Source organism: Pyrgilauda ruficollis, unplaced genomic scaffold (genome assembly GCF_017590135.1).
Source record: "Pyrgilauda ruficollis isolate IOZ18807 unplaced genomic scaffold, ASM1759013v1 scaffold3, whole genome shotgun sequence".
Lineage (NCBI taxonomy): Eukaryota > Metazoa > Chordata > Aves > Passeriformes > Passeridae > Pyrgilauda > Pyrgilauda ruficollis.
The window spans coordinates 19,439,904-19,455,124 of NW_024524377.1; the positions used below are offsets into that span (position 1 = coordinate 19,439,904).

A 15,221-nucleotide genomic window follows, 5' to 3' on the forward strand; every position below is an offset into this window, starting at 1 on the left:
ATGTGTGTTTTTCTTTCTGCTAAAAAATTTACTTTTCAGACTCCTTTTTTGCTTATTTAGGACCTCCGGAAATTTCAATCAAAACTGGTGGTTAACTTCAACAGATATAGACTAGATACTTACATGATTAGGACAATGTGTCCCATTACCAATGCTAAATATGAAAAATTAATCAGGTAAACTAAACTTTAGAAGAATAATCACAGATTTTTATTCTCTACATACAACACATATAAGCAGCTAACATGATTATTGGTATAGTTTAGAAGGCAACATATAAATCCAAAGTTTGTTTTCTCAATGGAATTTCTGATATTAAAAAAGTGGAAGCTCTGAGAAAAAAAAAGTGTTTTGAACATACCTTCTTAATGTCATCTTCAGAAGCCTTTTTAAACTCATTTTCAAAAGGACTTGCTAATTCATTGAATAAGCCCACTTCTTCACAGTTCTTCAAGAATCGAGTTGGTGTTGGTGTCTGATCTGAAAAGAAGTGTATAAAACCCCCACAATTTTATTTTTACAATACCATTTATGAACCTACTTGTCCTAAATAATCTTCAGAATATAAACAAACAGAAAGAGACGAGGAGGTGGCTGGGAACCCTCGGGTTGCATTCTGCCCTGCGGGGAGGCAGCTGGTAGGCAAACTCCACCTGCTGGAGACAAGCACCCGGAGCCTGCAAACCACCCTGACAGTTCTAGCAGGGAACCACAGCATTTCCTTTGTGGCCATGAACCACAGGGAGCTATTCTCAAATGCACAGCAGAACACTTCAACGAGCAAGCAGGCTCTATTTGCAAATACAGATAAGGACTACATGAAGGCTTTTAATTAGAAAACCAGTGAGAGAAGTGTACAGCTCAAAGCCAGTTTGATTCCTTTCCTAACTTGACAACAGTAGTGGTTATTTCCAAGTGCATGAACTTCTAAAGGAAAGTGTGGCTCTGTGCCCAAGATCGTATTGACTCCTATGATGCCTCTGGATCAAGCTGGATTCATAAGACTTCTGACATCTGGGTGACGATCCCATGAAGTAGCTTCAAAAACCTCTTTACATAAAATTCCTCTTAGTATATTTGCCTTATTTCACTGTTATTATCAGGTCAAAATTAAATACATTTGCCACGAAGTTACTTTCATTTAAAATACTGTGAAGTGGCATGATTGTGTGGACTTACTAAGCCTGGTGTCTGCAACAGTTCCTATACTGGAACGTGCACAGAGACACTCCCATGGCTTCATTTTTAAATACCTAATTATTTGAAAGGTCCCTTTTCTTGTAGTGTAATTGACAAGGAGCACATACAGAATTTTAAAATTTTTAACCGCTAGTTTAGGAGCAATATTTTTTTAATCTGCTCATTGTAACAAATTAGCAATGTACAAGGAAAAAAACCCAAGAAAATGTGTGAAAGTCTTTATGAAGTTCATTTAGTCTGCTCCACCACTGAAAAAACCCCAGACTGACTGTAACTTCAGCATACTTAGCACATGCTAAGTATGCACATGCTATCATTCAAAAAGTCTCAAATGTATAATGCAGTCAATCATCCACTGGTGATTACTTCTGATCCTGGACAAAAGTTGTAATTACTAAGGGTATAACATGAATTCAGAGGTGGGAGTAAAGTATTTTGAATTTAACCCAAAACGAAAACAAAATATTTGATCTTTCTTCTACTATCCCATTGGAAGAATAGATCAGAACCACTGATTCATTATTCTAATATCACCATGATATGTAAAAGATGCTACATATTTTAAAATTTAAAGAGACAAGTAATATAAATGAATTAAATTATATCAATTAAAACTGAAATACAGTTTAATTTAGTTACAGATCCTCTTAGGAGTAGTCTTTATTAGCATGTTTTTATTGAATGCTTATTAAATAAATTATATAAGTATTGATAATTTAAAAATATTTGGATTATATATCAGATACGAATAAAAGTAACTTATGGAGAATAATACTGGCTTCAAATTCTGACAAGCATTATATAAGAAAACACTGCCTAAGCACACACTGCAGACAAGTATAGTGCAGAAAATGTATCACATTCTCTTAATGTGAATCTATGCATTATGTACAGAAAATGCATAAAGCACATGCCCATTGCAGCAGAAAAGTGAACAAACTTAACACAAGTGTATACTTACCAGCCACAATGACACTGTCATTACGAGCCGGCCCAAATTTCAGTGTCATCTCATGTTTGTGTTTATGGACAGCCAAATGATCCTCATTGGTAAAACGCTGCAGCAGGAAGTTTTAAGAAACAGTTGTAATTGGGAGTGTGAACACAACAAATGCCATTCCACAGAAAGCAATTTTTACAACACGTTAAACTATCATTACTATGTTAAAATACAACCCTCTAAGGCAGATATATCTTGTTCCTTGGTCAACAGTACCAAGCAGAAATATTATAAAACTCAAATTATGTTCGTAGTAACTAAATATACCAGGGAAATTGCAGTGTAAGCACCTGCATTCATCAAGTCCAAGATAACATTTCAGAGTGCTGCAGCCTCCATCAACCATCAGCAAACAGCCATTTGCTGTATTAATGGATCTTGACAATGTCTAGTAATTGATCACCACTACTTGATTACTACATTGTGTGTGTTACCACATTAATGAGAACTGATCTGTAATCACAAACTTCACTGCATTTAACAGCGTAAAGATAAAATAAAATAAAATACTGTAGCTCCTGCCTCTGACAATTTAATACATAAAACAAGGGGCAGGTAGAATGGGCAACACTAGAACAATGCCAGACAACTGAAATGCTGTGAATTAACTAAACCTTACCAACCTCTCAGGTTTGCTCATTTCATGCATACTTTCCCCAATACTTGGGGTATATGTTATAAAAAAAGCAGTAAGCAGACAAACTAAGTGCTGTAAAAGAGATATTTCTTACTTTCACTACTTGTTTATTTTCACTAAATTGCTATGCATCTGTAATTGTGGGTGAAGTTAGTGTTTCAAGTGACATAATCTAAGAAAATGTTTCCCAAGATGCAGCTTTCCTAAAAAGAACACAGTTTATACAAAACACTGAAATTCTTAATTTTCTTTGTGAACATTTGAGCTCAAATTTATGTTTCTGGTTATGCCTCACTAATAAGTCACTCCACATTATGAGAGATCCACGCCAAGAATCACCTCTCAGGAGCTAATACATAAACTGAATTCACTTCAGAGTACAGTAATTCAGAATGTTTCCGTGAGAAAGGACATGCATGTTTAACTGTGAAGGAAATTAAAAATGGAGGATCACTGTAAGACAGGGTGAAACACGAAAGGGACTTTTTTTTTTCCTTAGAACTTTACTGCCCAGATCTTCAAGTGCCCAGCTCTCTATAACTCCTGTACCCTATCTCTGCATAGAGCATAAACCAAAAATTCTGCATTCTATCATGCTAAGAGACTTAAGTCTGTCCTTCTGTCCTCACTAAGTGGTGGAGCAGCCCTTCCAGAGGGAAGACGACGTCCAGAGCCTGACTCGCTCTCTCTGTTTTACAGTACGAGGCTGGCATCTGGGACATGAACTTCTCTCTTCACCTTCCCTGGAATCATGGGCTGGTGTAAACCCACACCCTACAAATTCTTGCTTTTCAGCAAAACATAAATACTTAACAGCAATTATCATAAGCCCCTTTTCTTCAAACTCTAAAAATACATTTCATTGTTTCACTTTTATTTGAACAATGCTAATAACTTCAGTTCAGACCATTACCTGGCCACATCCAGGGGCAGTACATAAAAAGGGTTTGTCATCACTCATATTCCACAGGTCGTTGTGCTACCTGCATTAAAATTAGAATGTAAAAAAATTTACAAATAATGCAAAAAATTATCAATACATGAACAAGCTATTTTCATATTCCATGGGCAATAATTTCTGCCTTCTGACTACAGCAATATTCTAAATAATCATGATCCAGAGTATGGATTTCAAGCTCTGTCAGGAAGGTAGACAAAATCTACCAGAGTACTTTCTGAACATACATCTCAAGTAGAAATCCACATGTTTACATGTAACATGACTAACTACAAAAAGTATCTGAAAACACAGTAAGAACAACTTGTCACTGAAATCAAATACATTGTAATCCAATTCTCAGTTAAAAAGAGATCAAAGCAGCAGACAACACCACGCAGTCAAGATTCTGGTGCCAGCAGATGAAGTAGTGTTCATGCCTTAGCCTTTCAAAAATCCTTATTTAAAGCGCATCAATAGGGATAAGTTGGCACATAGCCCTTTGTGTAAACTGTTATGAATTTAATTACAAAAACATGTACTTTAGTAATGTTTCATGTACTTTAGTAATGTTTCAGCTACTTAGTTAGTGACAGTCTAAAAATACTTAAGAAAGAAGTAAGGTATTAATGATATTTGGTGCTATTTTGCATACTCACCCCACAAACTAATACACATACCTGCCAGATTTCACATATAAACCTGTTTCATAGGGCAAACTATCATATCCTCCTTTTCATGGCAATGAACTGTAACTAAAAGAAGATATTAATTACTATGCATGCTAAAAATATAATAATGATTTTTTGTAAAGATAAATGATAAAATGTCCACTATTCACCCACGAAACACAACAGTTTTTCACATAAATAGTTTACTTCAATACATTCTCTAATTAGTTGTGGAATCCGTGGCTTTGCCTTGGAGGAAATACATTAATCTTTAAATGAGTATTTCTATTGAGAACTGACAGTGTTAGTTCTGAACACTATTTAGATTGATGAAGTAAATAAAGGTGAATAAAGATGAATAAAGATGTATTTATGATTAAAGATCATAGGCAGAATAAACCCATGTCATCCCCAGCATACTGGTCATGTACAGTTGCAAGGATTCTCAAACTGTCTAACCATCCTAAGAATGTAAAGTTCTGGTACACATCTGGGCACTAGACACAAGACATATCAAGTAAGCATAAGCAAATAATTTCAGACTTATTACCTCAGAGATCTGTAGGGAATACTGTATCTGATCCTTCTGGATGTACCTGTACAGTAAAAAAATACTGTGTATAGACTTTTTTGGATACTCCTTCAAAGAGGAGGAGATCCCAGTGTCCTTGGTAATGTTCACCCAACAGCAAAGAAAGAAAAGCATGGCATGCAGGAGATTCTAAACTGTCACTTCTAAATATACATGTTTCAAGGAGTGGGGATACTGAGCTGAGATCAGAAGTCAAGAGAGATGAATGGCTGCCAGAAACTTTAGAGTCTTTGGCACGGACAGCTCAGGGAAACATTTACATCCCAAAGAAAGGATGCCAAAGCAAATCAGAGATGAAGACTGTTCCACTGTCTGCAAAGAGTTCATAACCTGTCTCAAGTTTCTGAAGGAATGAAGTTTTTTTTTTAACTGTGCAAACTGTGAACTTGGTAATTTCACTACTAAGGAATATTAACAAGATTATGGGTAAGTCTGACTACTCATGACTAAGGCTTCAGGGTAAGAAATAAGGTCCTTATCCATGACACTTTAAGGGTATATCCTTACAACCTGTGGAACTTCAACAGAGTTAACAGCTATCCCACTATTCTTCAGCTATGCAACAATCTCATTTCTTCAAATGCAGGCTCAAAGTAACAGAGTTAGTCTTGTTTAGATCTCCAGAGTAATTAGTTTTTCTGAACCTGTCATCACAGGGCACTGTATACTTATTTAATGGCTACATATGCCACCATATGCCAATATAGACATATAGATATGCATTATGAATAGACAAGTAATACCCATATCAGAAATGTCTAATGGTGGAAGAAACAATTATGATTTAGTTTCTTTCATCCAAAGCATGAAGATTTTGATTAACTGAAGTGCATGCAGGAGATTTTTTCCACACTGTTACTGTGTCTTGTCAGTCTCAGAGATGCAGCTTCAGCCATAAAATCAACTGCCTCCATGCTGTCAGTATTTTTTGTAGGTGAGAAGATGTAAATTTTTTAGGTCCGTTCATTTTCTCTTTTCAAGGAATATTACCATGTCTCGTATTTGCATGTGAAGTTCTTATCTGGTTCCATGTCTTAAGTTTGGGAAGCCTGTGAATTTTGAATGCCTGATATACAAGTAAAAAAATCAATCCTTGTGAAAAAGAAAAGCAGTGCTGTCCTTCTGGCAAACTTACTGGAAAAAAGTTGGAGATAAATTCATTTCCTCATCTTTGTAACATTATTTGACTGCAGGCCACATGGAATTTTGTGAGGTAATCCCTTGTAAAGAGATTCCAGATAATATCTGAGGACAAAAAATTATGTTGAAGCACTGAAATTTTTGCACCTAAAAGAAGTTCACTTGCATTCTAAGCAAGACCTTGGACATTTTACATCTAAACAGAAACTGGATCTGACAGGATGGGAAAACAAAGGGCTCACATTCATTAGTGCAGCCAAATTGGTAAGAACTGTATTTACTATTACAAAGACTTGCAAGTCTTGCACTTAGAACAAAATAACTCCATGCAACAGTGGAGGCTGAGGGGCAACTGGTTGTCAAGCAGCTTTGGGGCAGAACCTGTAACTCCTGGTGGCCAACAAACTCAACATGATTCAGCATCGTGTCATTTGTAGCACTGAAAGACAAGAGGCTACTGGGATGAATTAACAAAGGCACAGCAATGAGATGAAGGGACGTGATTACTGTCCTTTATCTGGCACTCTAAGACTACAGCTGAAGTGCCACATCCAGAGTTGAGCCCCTCAAGACAGCTGATGATCTGGAGATCATCTGGGGCCCCATCAAAACAGCTAGGAGGCTGGACTACTACATAACAAGAAGCAAAGTTTGTTCACCAGAATGGAGAAGGAGCGCTAAGGATCTGCTTGCTGTCATAAACCATCTAATGTATTGATACAGAAAAGTCAGATCCAGCCTTTAGGTAGAGTATAATAAAAGGATGAGATGCAACATTCATGAGACACATCAAGAAAGTTAGGAGCAAGTGTAGAGGAAGAGGAACATAGCATTAAAACAAAAAACCACTGGAACAGGTTGTCAAGCGGGGCTGTGGAACCTCAGCCTTACAGAAATTCAAAATTTGACTGGAGAAAATTCTGTGCAAGATAACTCTGAAATTTCAGGCATACCATAAAGATATCATAGCAATATCTTTAGCAATATAGGAACAGAGGTGAACAGTTGCAATGGACAATCCAAACTTGGGTAATGTTCTGACACCTTTAGAAGAATCTGCATGGTCAAAAACCTGTTGCTACTACAAAACACACACAAACCCCATCCACTGCGTCCTCTTTTCCTTCTGGATTGCATGTTGCCTGACAGGCATAAAAAAACTAACACAGAGAAGGCAAATTTTCAGGAAAAAAGGTTGGTAATTGCCACTCTAATTTCAAAGGGGTCTCTCCCTGCTGTAGACTGACTGCTCAAAGTGAGAACATCACAGTAAGAAAGGATAGTTTAGAAAATACCTTTCCCCTGAAAACCAAAATAGCAACTTAGAGGCCATCTTGACAAAAATGATAATCACCCAGTCAAATGAGAAATATAATACATAAAGTGATAACCCTGTCCCTAGAGGGGAATTAGAGTCACCCTGGACTGTTACCTAGGCAACAGCTAACACCTCGTCCAGAGAAAAAAAGATGGTTCCTGAAGGAATCCAATAGGAATGTGAAACTCCAGCCTTAACTCATCTCTTCAAATAAAATGAACATTCAGTGAAATGATTCTTACTACAGTCCACTGAACTGCAACTTGCTTCTGTAAGTTTCAAACCCTACATTCCTTTCGGTAGCATAAAGAAATCCACATGTAGAACTCCAGTCACACAGTAACAGCACCAGAGCTGAACACAAGAAAAACCTGAAATAATCCTTACAGTATAATCAACTTCAGTACTAAAATCACACTAATAATCTCACTTTTTTGGTGTTTGCTCTGTACTTTCAACACAGAAGTAAAATACACTCACATCACGACTATTTAAAATGCAGCAAGCCTCTTTCATGGTGTTTGGAATGTAAACGGTACAGTAAACTATATAAATAAGTATATATCCAGCTTTAAAATATATATAATATGGAGAAATAAAAATGAGTTTCCAAATAATTCACTAATTTTAAGGCAATGTGCTTATTTAAAAAATAAAAATGTCTCCATAAAATGTCACATTAATATGTATCTAAATGTGCTACAAAAATAGCTTCAACAATTATCTGCATATTTCCATAAGATTTTAATTAAACACCTTGGGTGCACTTGGTGGAAACTATTACTACATAGTCTGAGGCTTGCTTCCAAAACCTTTCAGAAGACAATCTTACAAAGAATAGAAGCCTACACTGACTTAAGCCATGTCTTGGCTTATTTAAGTGGTACAGATTCTTCTGATTTCTCTTAATTGCCTACATACAGGAGCATGGAAAATACAACTGACACTTAGTTTCAAAATTTTTCTACTGAACATTTAAGCAGCTGTTTAAAATGTATATGTATCAACAGTCCTTGCAAAAACTTCTTCAAATTTGCTGAGAAAAGTAATTCTTCACGTGTACCTACTAAAGACTCAGACTTGCTAAAGCCTCTATTTTACCTGTAGAAAACAAGGTGTGAGCGAAAAGACGTCCATGCACAGAGCTGCTCTCAGGCTGTGTACTCTTACCCTGGGATTACTTATTTTAAGCACTGTAACAATACAGATCCCGCTCTCCTGAAACATCAGGGCTGACAAAAACAGCACAGAAGAAAACTGCCAGAACCGAGCAAAGACAGCTATGAACACACATAACCCCACGAACAAACAAAAACTATAAAACTTTTGAAGGACAGCATTCTTCTTCTGGCCAACACGCAAGAAGAGATGCATACTTTCACAAGTGTCTCAACCTCCTAAACTGGACAGTCCACAGAGGACAATCTGTCAGTCTGCAGCTACAGCAGTAGCTGATTTACCTCCTACTGCTTACGTGAGAAGCACACCCAAGCCTTGCAGCTACACTGACCACTTGCATGTGGCTCCAACCCAAGAAACATCCATACTTTCTGGCTTGAAAAAGATGAGAGCCAGACAAAAACTGTATCAGGCCATTGAGACAAGCCAGAATTACAGTAGTCCATCAGCACTTGGTCTGCTCTGAGTCCAAACACTACCAAGTGCTTATGTTACAGCACCACTGATGCGTTTTCCTACGGATGTTTGCATTTCCTCAAGACCGGCCATGTCTAGTCAACATTTCCTTTTATTCATTACATTGGATCTGGGATTGTGCCCCCTTTTACTGCAAGACACAAAGCCTTGCTGTATAGAGAATTATTAACTCTTAATCAACTTTTCTGTTGATCTTATCATAGTGTATAACTACTTTGGGTAATGTAAGACTTGAAAGCTTCATTTTATAATAGGAAACTGAAGTATAAAAGAACTAGGTCAAAATTTTAAACTTTTATCAACTTTGAAGAATTTTACTTAAAAGCATATACTTATTCAAAGTAAAGTGAATGGAACATATTTACCACAGTAAAGAATAATATTCTCTTAATGGTTACTTTGAGAGCTGAATTTAGTGTTTTCCTTAGCTCCTTCCAGGATGTCTTTAGATGGGGGGGAGGTAGCTATTTTTGTTTTCTAAATTTAAACATCTCACAATTAAGAGATGGCTTTTTCACGCAACCAAACAAGTAATAACAAAAATCAAAATGAACATGGTGTCTTTATACTTTCAACACTTGCATATAACATTCACATCATAAATGTTAATCACTTCCCACATTTAAAGAGTCTATCTTTATTTCCACAATTTTCTATACAAGTAGATTTGCAAGTTGTGAATTCAGTAAAAATCAGAAATTAATAGGTAGAATACGCCACTTAAGAACTGACATAAATTTGAAAAAAAGTAATTTGTATTTTAAAAAGAAGAAAACCCCAGTGTTCTACTTACCTAGAGGGACTGGAGCTATATTTTCTGTTTCCTATAAAGCAAAAGAAGAAAGGTGAAGCAAAACCAGTGTAACTAATACTTGACCATTTCAGGGCACTTCCAGAAGTGATCTGACTGTATTTGTGCAACACTGTCAAATCTGACAGTCCTAAAAAATAAAACTGAACAATGAAGGAAATGGAGGAGATAAAACTTGAAAATTTAAAACATTCCTCCTCATCATGAAAGTGGGATTGGCAGAAAGTAACCCTGTAGATTCTGCAAGAAAACTATAAGCCCTAGTCCAGAATATTTAAAGCTCATAAAAGAGCAATGGCTGGCGAACAGAAAAACAGGAGCTCCTTCCTCACATTATGCTGCCGACACAGGGCTCTTTTTTTTTTCTTTTAAAAAAATCAAATGTTAGCCACTTTTTTGCTGATATTATTAATTAACTGCTAGTATCTGATGTCTAAAGTTAATTCCATACCATTTATCATTTGTCTAAATTCTATAAAGGGCAGTGCATCTGGACAAGAAGAAAAGATGATTGACTTAAAAGACAAAAGACAGGATGACTGACTTAACAAGTTCTAGTAAGAACAAGACAGCCTGCTGGACAGATAGTCACATATACAGAAACAAAGCAATTAAACTCCTTCAGCTGCAGGAATGGCTTCTTCCACAAGAAGATACATTTCTAGCAAACAGAGAGCACTAATGGCATAAAGAAAGGTCATTAGGCCTAACATTTCCTGTTGGCTGAACATGGTGGCTTCTAATTCAACCCTCTGGCTTAAGTATTTTTCAGAGACACCCCTAATCTTTCTTTAACTTACTAAAAAATCAGGCTGTGTGAATACAGCTCTTGTAGATAAGCAAAATGCCAATGAACCCCATAAAAGAAATACAGAGGGGTTAATATTCCTCCCATCTTCTCACAATTTGCTCACAGAGGTATTAGGCCTTGCTTTCCTCAGTTCATTTATCTAGGTTTGAACAGCTTCAATCTAACAAACACTAGAAATCCAACCTCACTTTTCTACACTTGTTTCAACAAAACTTAAAAAAGAAGCTTACCAAAAAGTTCCTTGCTTTTCACATTTTCTTAGATTGCATCCCTGAAGTCTAAAGTTGAATTTACAAATTAAGAATTCTAAAATCTTTAAATATATCAAATATCTCACTGCAGGATTCCCCTTGCTCATTAAAACGGAATGGTCTTTTTCTTTCCTGTAAGCACTTACATAAATGACCATTGGATTTACCTAGGAAGAAAACCTAATACATTGCTTGGAATGCCTTGCTTAAGCAAAGCTCTTATCTGAAGTGAAGCTAACGGAAAAGTTCTCAGGCTGAACTGAAGCTGACACTGAACAAAAACAGCACAGCATATATGTGAAAAAAAACATTTATTGAATAATTATTAAATATTGAATAATATCTTTGTCACTAACTATATCCAAAGCCTCCTTAGAGTGCATACTATATGTTAAAAAAATACAGTTCAGTTATGCAGAACAACGGTAACTTTAAATCTATTCAATATTAAAATAAGAGTTAAAAGTACTGAACCACATCTGCTCCTTTGAAAATAGAAAATGCATAATTTTTATACAGAAACTCAAGACTATGTTAAGAAACCGTTAAGAATGCTGATGCTATAAATAACTTGCAGTTAGGAAACCTTCACAGAGGTAAAAATGTACATTTGCAAGTTTAAGTTAATTAAGAGTAGAAGAAAAAAAAGCTGATGACAGAAAAGGAATTTTTAGCACCAGGCCCATTCAAAATTTAATGAAATAATAATGAAAATAATACCGCAGTTCATGCTGTTCAACATGGTCACAAAAGAAAAGTGGCATGAAAAACAAGATTATTAATAAAAGTATGTATGATGAAATTTAAGATCTGAAAGTATCTTATATTAGATACTGCATAGCCTAGAAGTTTCTGGAAAAAGACCTACCAAACATATTCATACCTCTAGAATCCAAGTCAGGGTAGAAATATCAACTAAACTACATTGTAAAGATCAAAAGCTCAACTACTTGATTAAGCATTAGCATACAATGTCAGTGTTGAAACATAAAATCCCAATGGATTTTTAAAAGAGCTGCTTCACTCTATGTACACATTAAGGTGTCTTATTATTTGGCAATTCTTTTGAGGCATTATATAACAACCAGTCCCTGACAAAATTATTGTTTAGTTTTTTAACAAGATGACAATTTTGATTCTGGATTGCATAATTATAAACACTCAGAGTTAATTTCAGCGAATGCCAAACTGGACTACACTTTGTCCCCCTGAAATGATGTTCACTAACAGACAGCAACCTGTTTCAGCAGATGGCTGAAGAAATTCCACCTGGAACACCTGCAGAAGACCAGAACCACAAGGACTGCTCTGATCCCATCAGCTCGTGCTGAATTTAGCATCTAACCAGACCTAGCAGTCTTATGACCCAAACTTCAGAACATTTGTTTTTATTACCTCTTATCCAGCTTTATGCCCAGCAAGAAGTGAGGATGTGACATTCACTGCCATGAGCAGAATATGTGAAAAAGAAAACAAAACCACTGTTTCAAAAGGAGGCAAATAAAATACATTTCAGCCATGTTTGTGGTCGCTGTTTGGAATGTAGGGGATGATTCAGAATGTTTAGATTATTCAAATTTCTCATTTCAGCACAAGAAAACAGGTGACAGGATCACTACTGGAAGATAAACACCTCTGGGAGAAAGCAACAGAAGGAAAAGCAAGTAAGGGCACAGAGTGCATGAACAGGGCATATAAACACACTAATGGATCTCCCTCCAAGAGCAGGGATGCACAAACGCTGTACAATGAGTAAGACTGCAGAAGCAACATGGCAGCACACATTTCCCCTAACTCTAAACATGTCGTTACATCCTGACACAAAACATTTGTGCCTTAAACACCGTGCAGCTATCACTCATTGAGGGTCTGTGACATATTTTTTCACGTGAAAGCTTCAGAGACCTTTTATTTGACAACTCGAGAGGCATTACGCACAATAATAGGCAAAGTCAACGAGGCAACTGGTGCAGGAGGTTCCGCTCCGTGGCCAGACCCCCGGCAGGCCCACACCTGGCGCACAGGAGCTGCCCTTACCCCCCGCCCGGCATCCCCACACCCGCACCCTTCTCCGCACCAGCAGCGGCACGGACCAAGTTCTCCTTACAGAGGAAGATGGATGCAGACGGAGGCCTCCCAGAGCAGAGGCGAGGCGGAGAGGCGAGGCCTGGCTGCCCCCTCCTCCCGCCCTGCACGCCGCGGGCCGGGCCCGGGGCGGCTGCCGGCGATGCCCCCGTGGGGCAGCCGCTCCCGGACGCGCCGCAGCCCCTTCACCCACCCGCCCGCCCACTCGCCCCGCCGCCCCGCGTCCCGGGCCGCCCGCCAGGCCCTACCTGCGGGCGGTACCGGTGTCCGCGGCGCCGGCCGGGCCGCCCCGCCCCGCTCTAGGGGCGGCGGGAGCCGCAGGCCGCGCTGGGGGAGGGGGCTGCCGCGGAGAGGAGCGGCGGCGCCATGTTACTGCCTCCCGGGCATCCCCCGCCCACCGCCGCGCCGCTCCCGCCCCGCCGCCCGCCGGGCGTGGGGCGGGGCAGGGCCGCGCACCGCCGCACACCGCCGGACACCGCTGCGCACCGCCGGGCCGCGCTCGGCAGCGCTCCGTGTGCGGCGCGATTGCCGCGGCCGTGGGCAGCTCAGCATGAGGTGCCCGTCCTCTGCGGCGCGATCTGCAGGAGGGCCGGCAGCTGAGAACAGCAGGCACCATGTAGTGAATAAAGCAGCGGCAAGCCTTCATGCGCCTGTCACATCTGACTTCGGGAATAATCAGCGCTCCAAAGGCCTGGACTGGCGAGATTGCCCATGTCTCAACACACCCGCTCTCAGGGCAGGAGCGAGGCGCGTGCCTGAAGCCGTGGGTGTGCTAAACATTCACCTTGGTTAATGTACCAAAATGCTGCGGCACTGCAGAATAATGGCAAACGCCTGTATTTTATACAGGAGGAGCTAAAAGAATTTTGGATTCGTTAAAAAAGTAGCATAACCCTACATGGCAACACAGTTTAGCTAGTGTGTACTCTGAATCACACATGGAGCTTTAATTCTGTGCGTGTGCATCATCTGATCTTGTTCTGAGACTGATCTGAGACTGCAAGGCCATAACAATAAAGTACTTCTACAAAAGTAGTATCAGTTCCAGTAAGATATATTTTGGCTGATTTTCTCTGAACTTGCACAAGACAGTATGGTGTGTTTCATTTCTTGTGTATGGTTTTGATGGGCACTGTACAGCACCTGCAAAATTTTTTAAGATATGGTAGGATAGAAAGCACTGTATAAAAGTACATTGTTTACTTAAAGATGGAATTATTCTTTAAAGTGGCATGTTGCAAGGACTCAATTGTACATGCAGAAGAGAGGAATAGAGATCTTTCTCCAGACAGCAACTAAGACCTGTATTAGAAACAAGTATTTTTTGATGGTTTAGCTTCACCATTATGTAGCAGCAGCAGTCCTAAGCCTGGGCTAAAAAACTGAACTACAGGTGCCTTTCTTCAGTGTGAAATTGATGCAAAAATCAAAGAAAAAGAAAGCAGGAAAAGGGAAAAAACAGCAGCAGGATGTTCAGTTTTACCTGCAGCACGGGATGAATCTCTTTTACCTGCAGAAATAAGAGCATAATTGGTAACTTTAACATTTCCTTCATTTTCCATTAGAATAACATGGCTATGTCAGAGGTGGTGTGATGTCTGATCTCCTGGAAGAGCAGGCAGAACAGTTACTCAGATACAGTGAAGATCTCTGCTTTAGCTGGCTTCATCTTCAACAATGAAACATGAACAGTCAGTCTTTCAATCTGGAGAACATAAAAGACAAATTTTCATGAGCTGATCATCTCAAGTTCAGCATGGTCCATGTCAGAAGAAACTGACAAAGGTTTTGGGGAAGTAAAGCCTACAGTAACACGTCATGAAACTTAAGCTTGGTTTCTCTGACCTACAGGAAGATTTCTCGATGGAAACTCTTACAGCAAGATCAAGAGACCTTGGTCTTGCTGCCCTATTAAGGCAGAGATTGGGTTGGGGTTTTTTTGTAAGGAAAAAAAGTCTTTTACACATTTATAATGGTTACTTTTGTGAGCATTTTAGGAAAACTGAGGGTACTCTGTCACACCACTCAAACTGACCAACTAAGCTCTGTTGGAAGGGAATTCCATGTGCCCTGCAGAAGTTCGCCTGTCAGTATCTGCCCGTCACTCACTAA

At 38.8% G+C, this 15,221-nt stretch overlaps 1 protein-coding gene across 7 annotated transcripts in view; it reads right to left on the reverse strand.

The window, feature by feature from the left end:
* Positions 1–13,532, reverse strand: part of ATF2 (activating transcription factor 2) — a 47,620-nt gene extending 34,088 nt beyond the window's left edge. For 2 of the 7 annotated variants that reach the window (XM_041472907.1, XM_041472902.1), the window contains exons 1-6: positions 13,358–13,532; positions 9,945–9,975; positions 4,455–4,529; positions 3,751–3,820; positions 2,162–2,258; positions 362–480 (exon numbers count right to left, since the gene is read on the reverse strand). In XM_041472907.1, coding sequence (XP_041328841.1) covers positions 362–480; positions 2,162–2,258; positions 3,751–3,798 — 264 coding nt within the window. In that variant the 5' untranslated portion in view covers positions 3,799–3,820; positions 4,455–4,529; positions 9,945–9,975; positions 13,358–13,532. Of the gene's footprint in view, positions 1–361; positions 481–2,161; positions 2,259–3,750; positions 3,821–4,454; positions 4,530–4,995; positions 5,042–9,944; positions 9,976–12,419; positions 12,467–13,089; positions 13,317–13,357 lie in introns of those variants that run through there. The other 5 variants (XM_041472905.1, XM_041472904.1, XM_041472903.1 and 2 more) reach the window with 5 other exon arrangements.
* Positions 13,533–15,221: the final 1,689 nt, after the last annotated feature.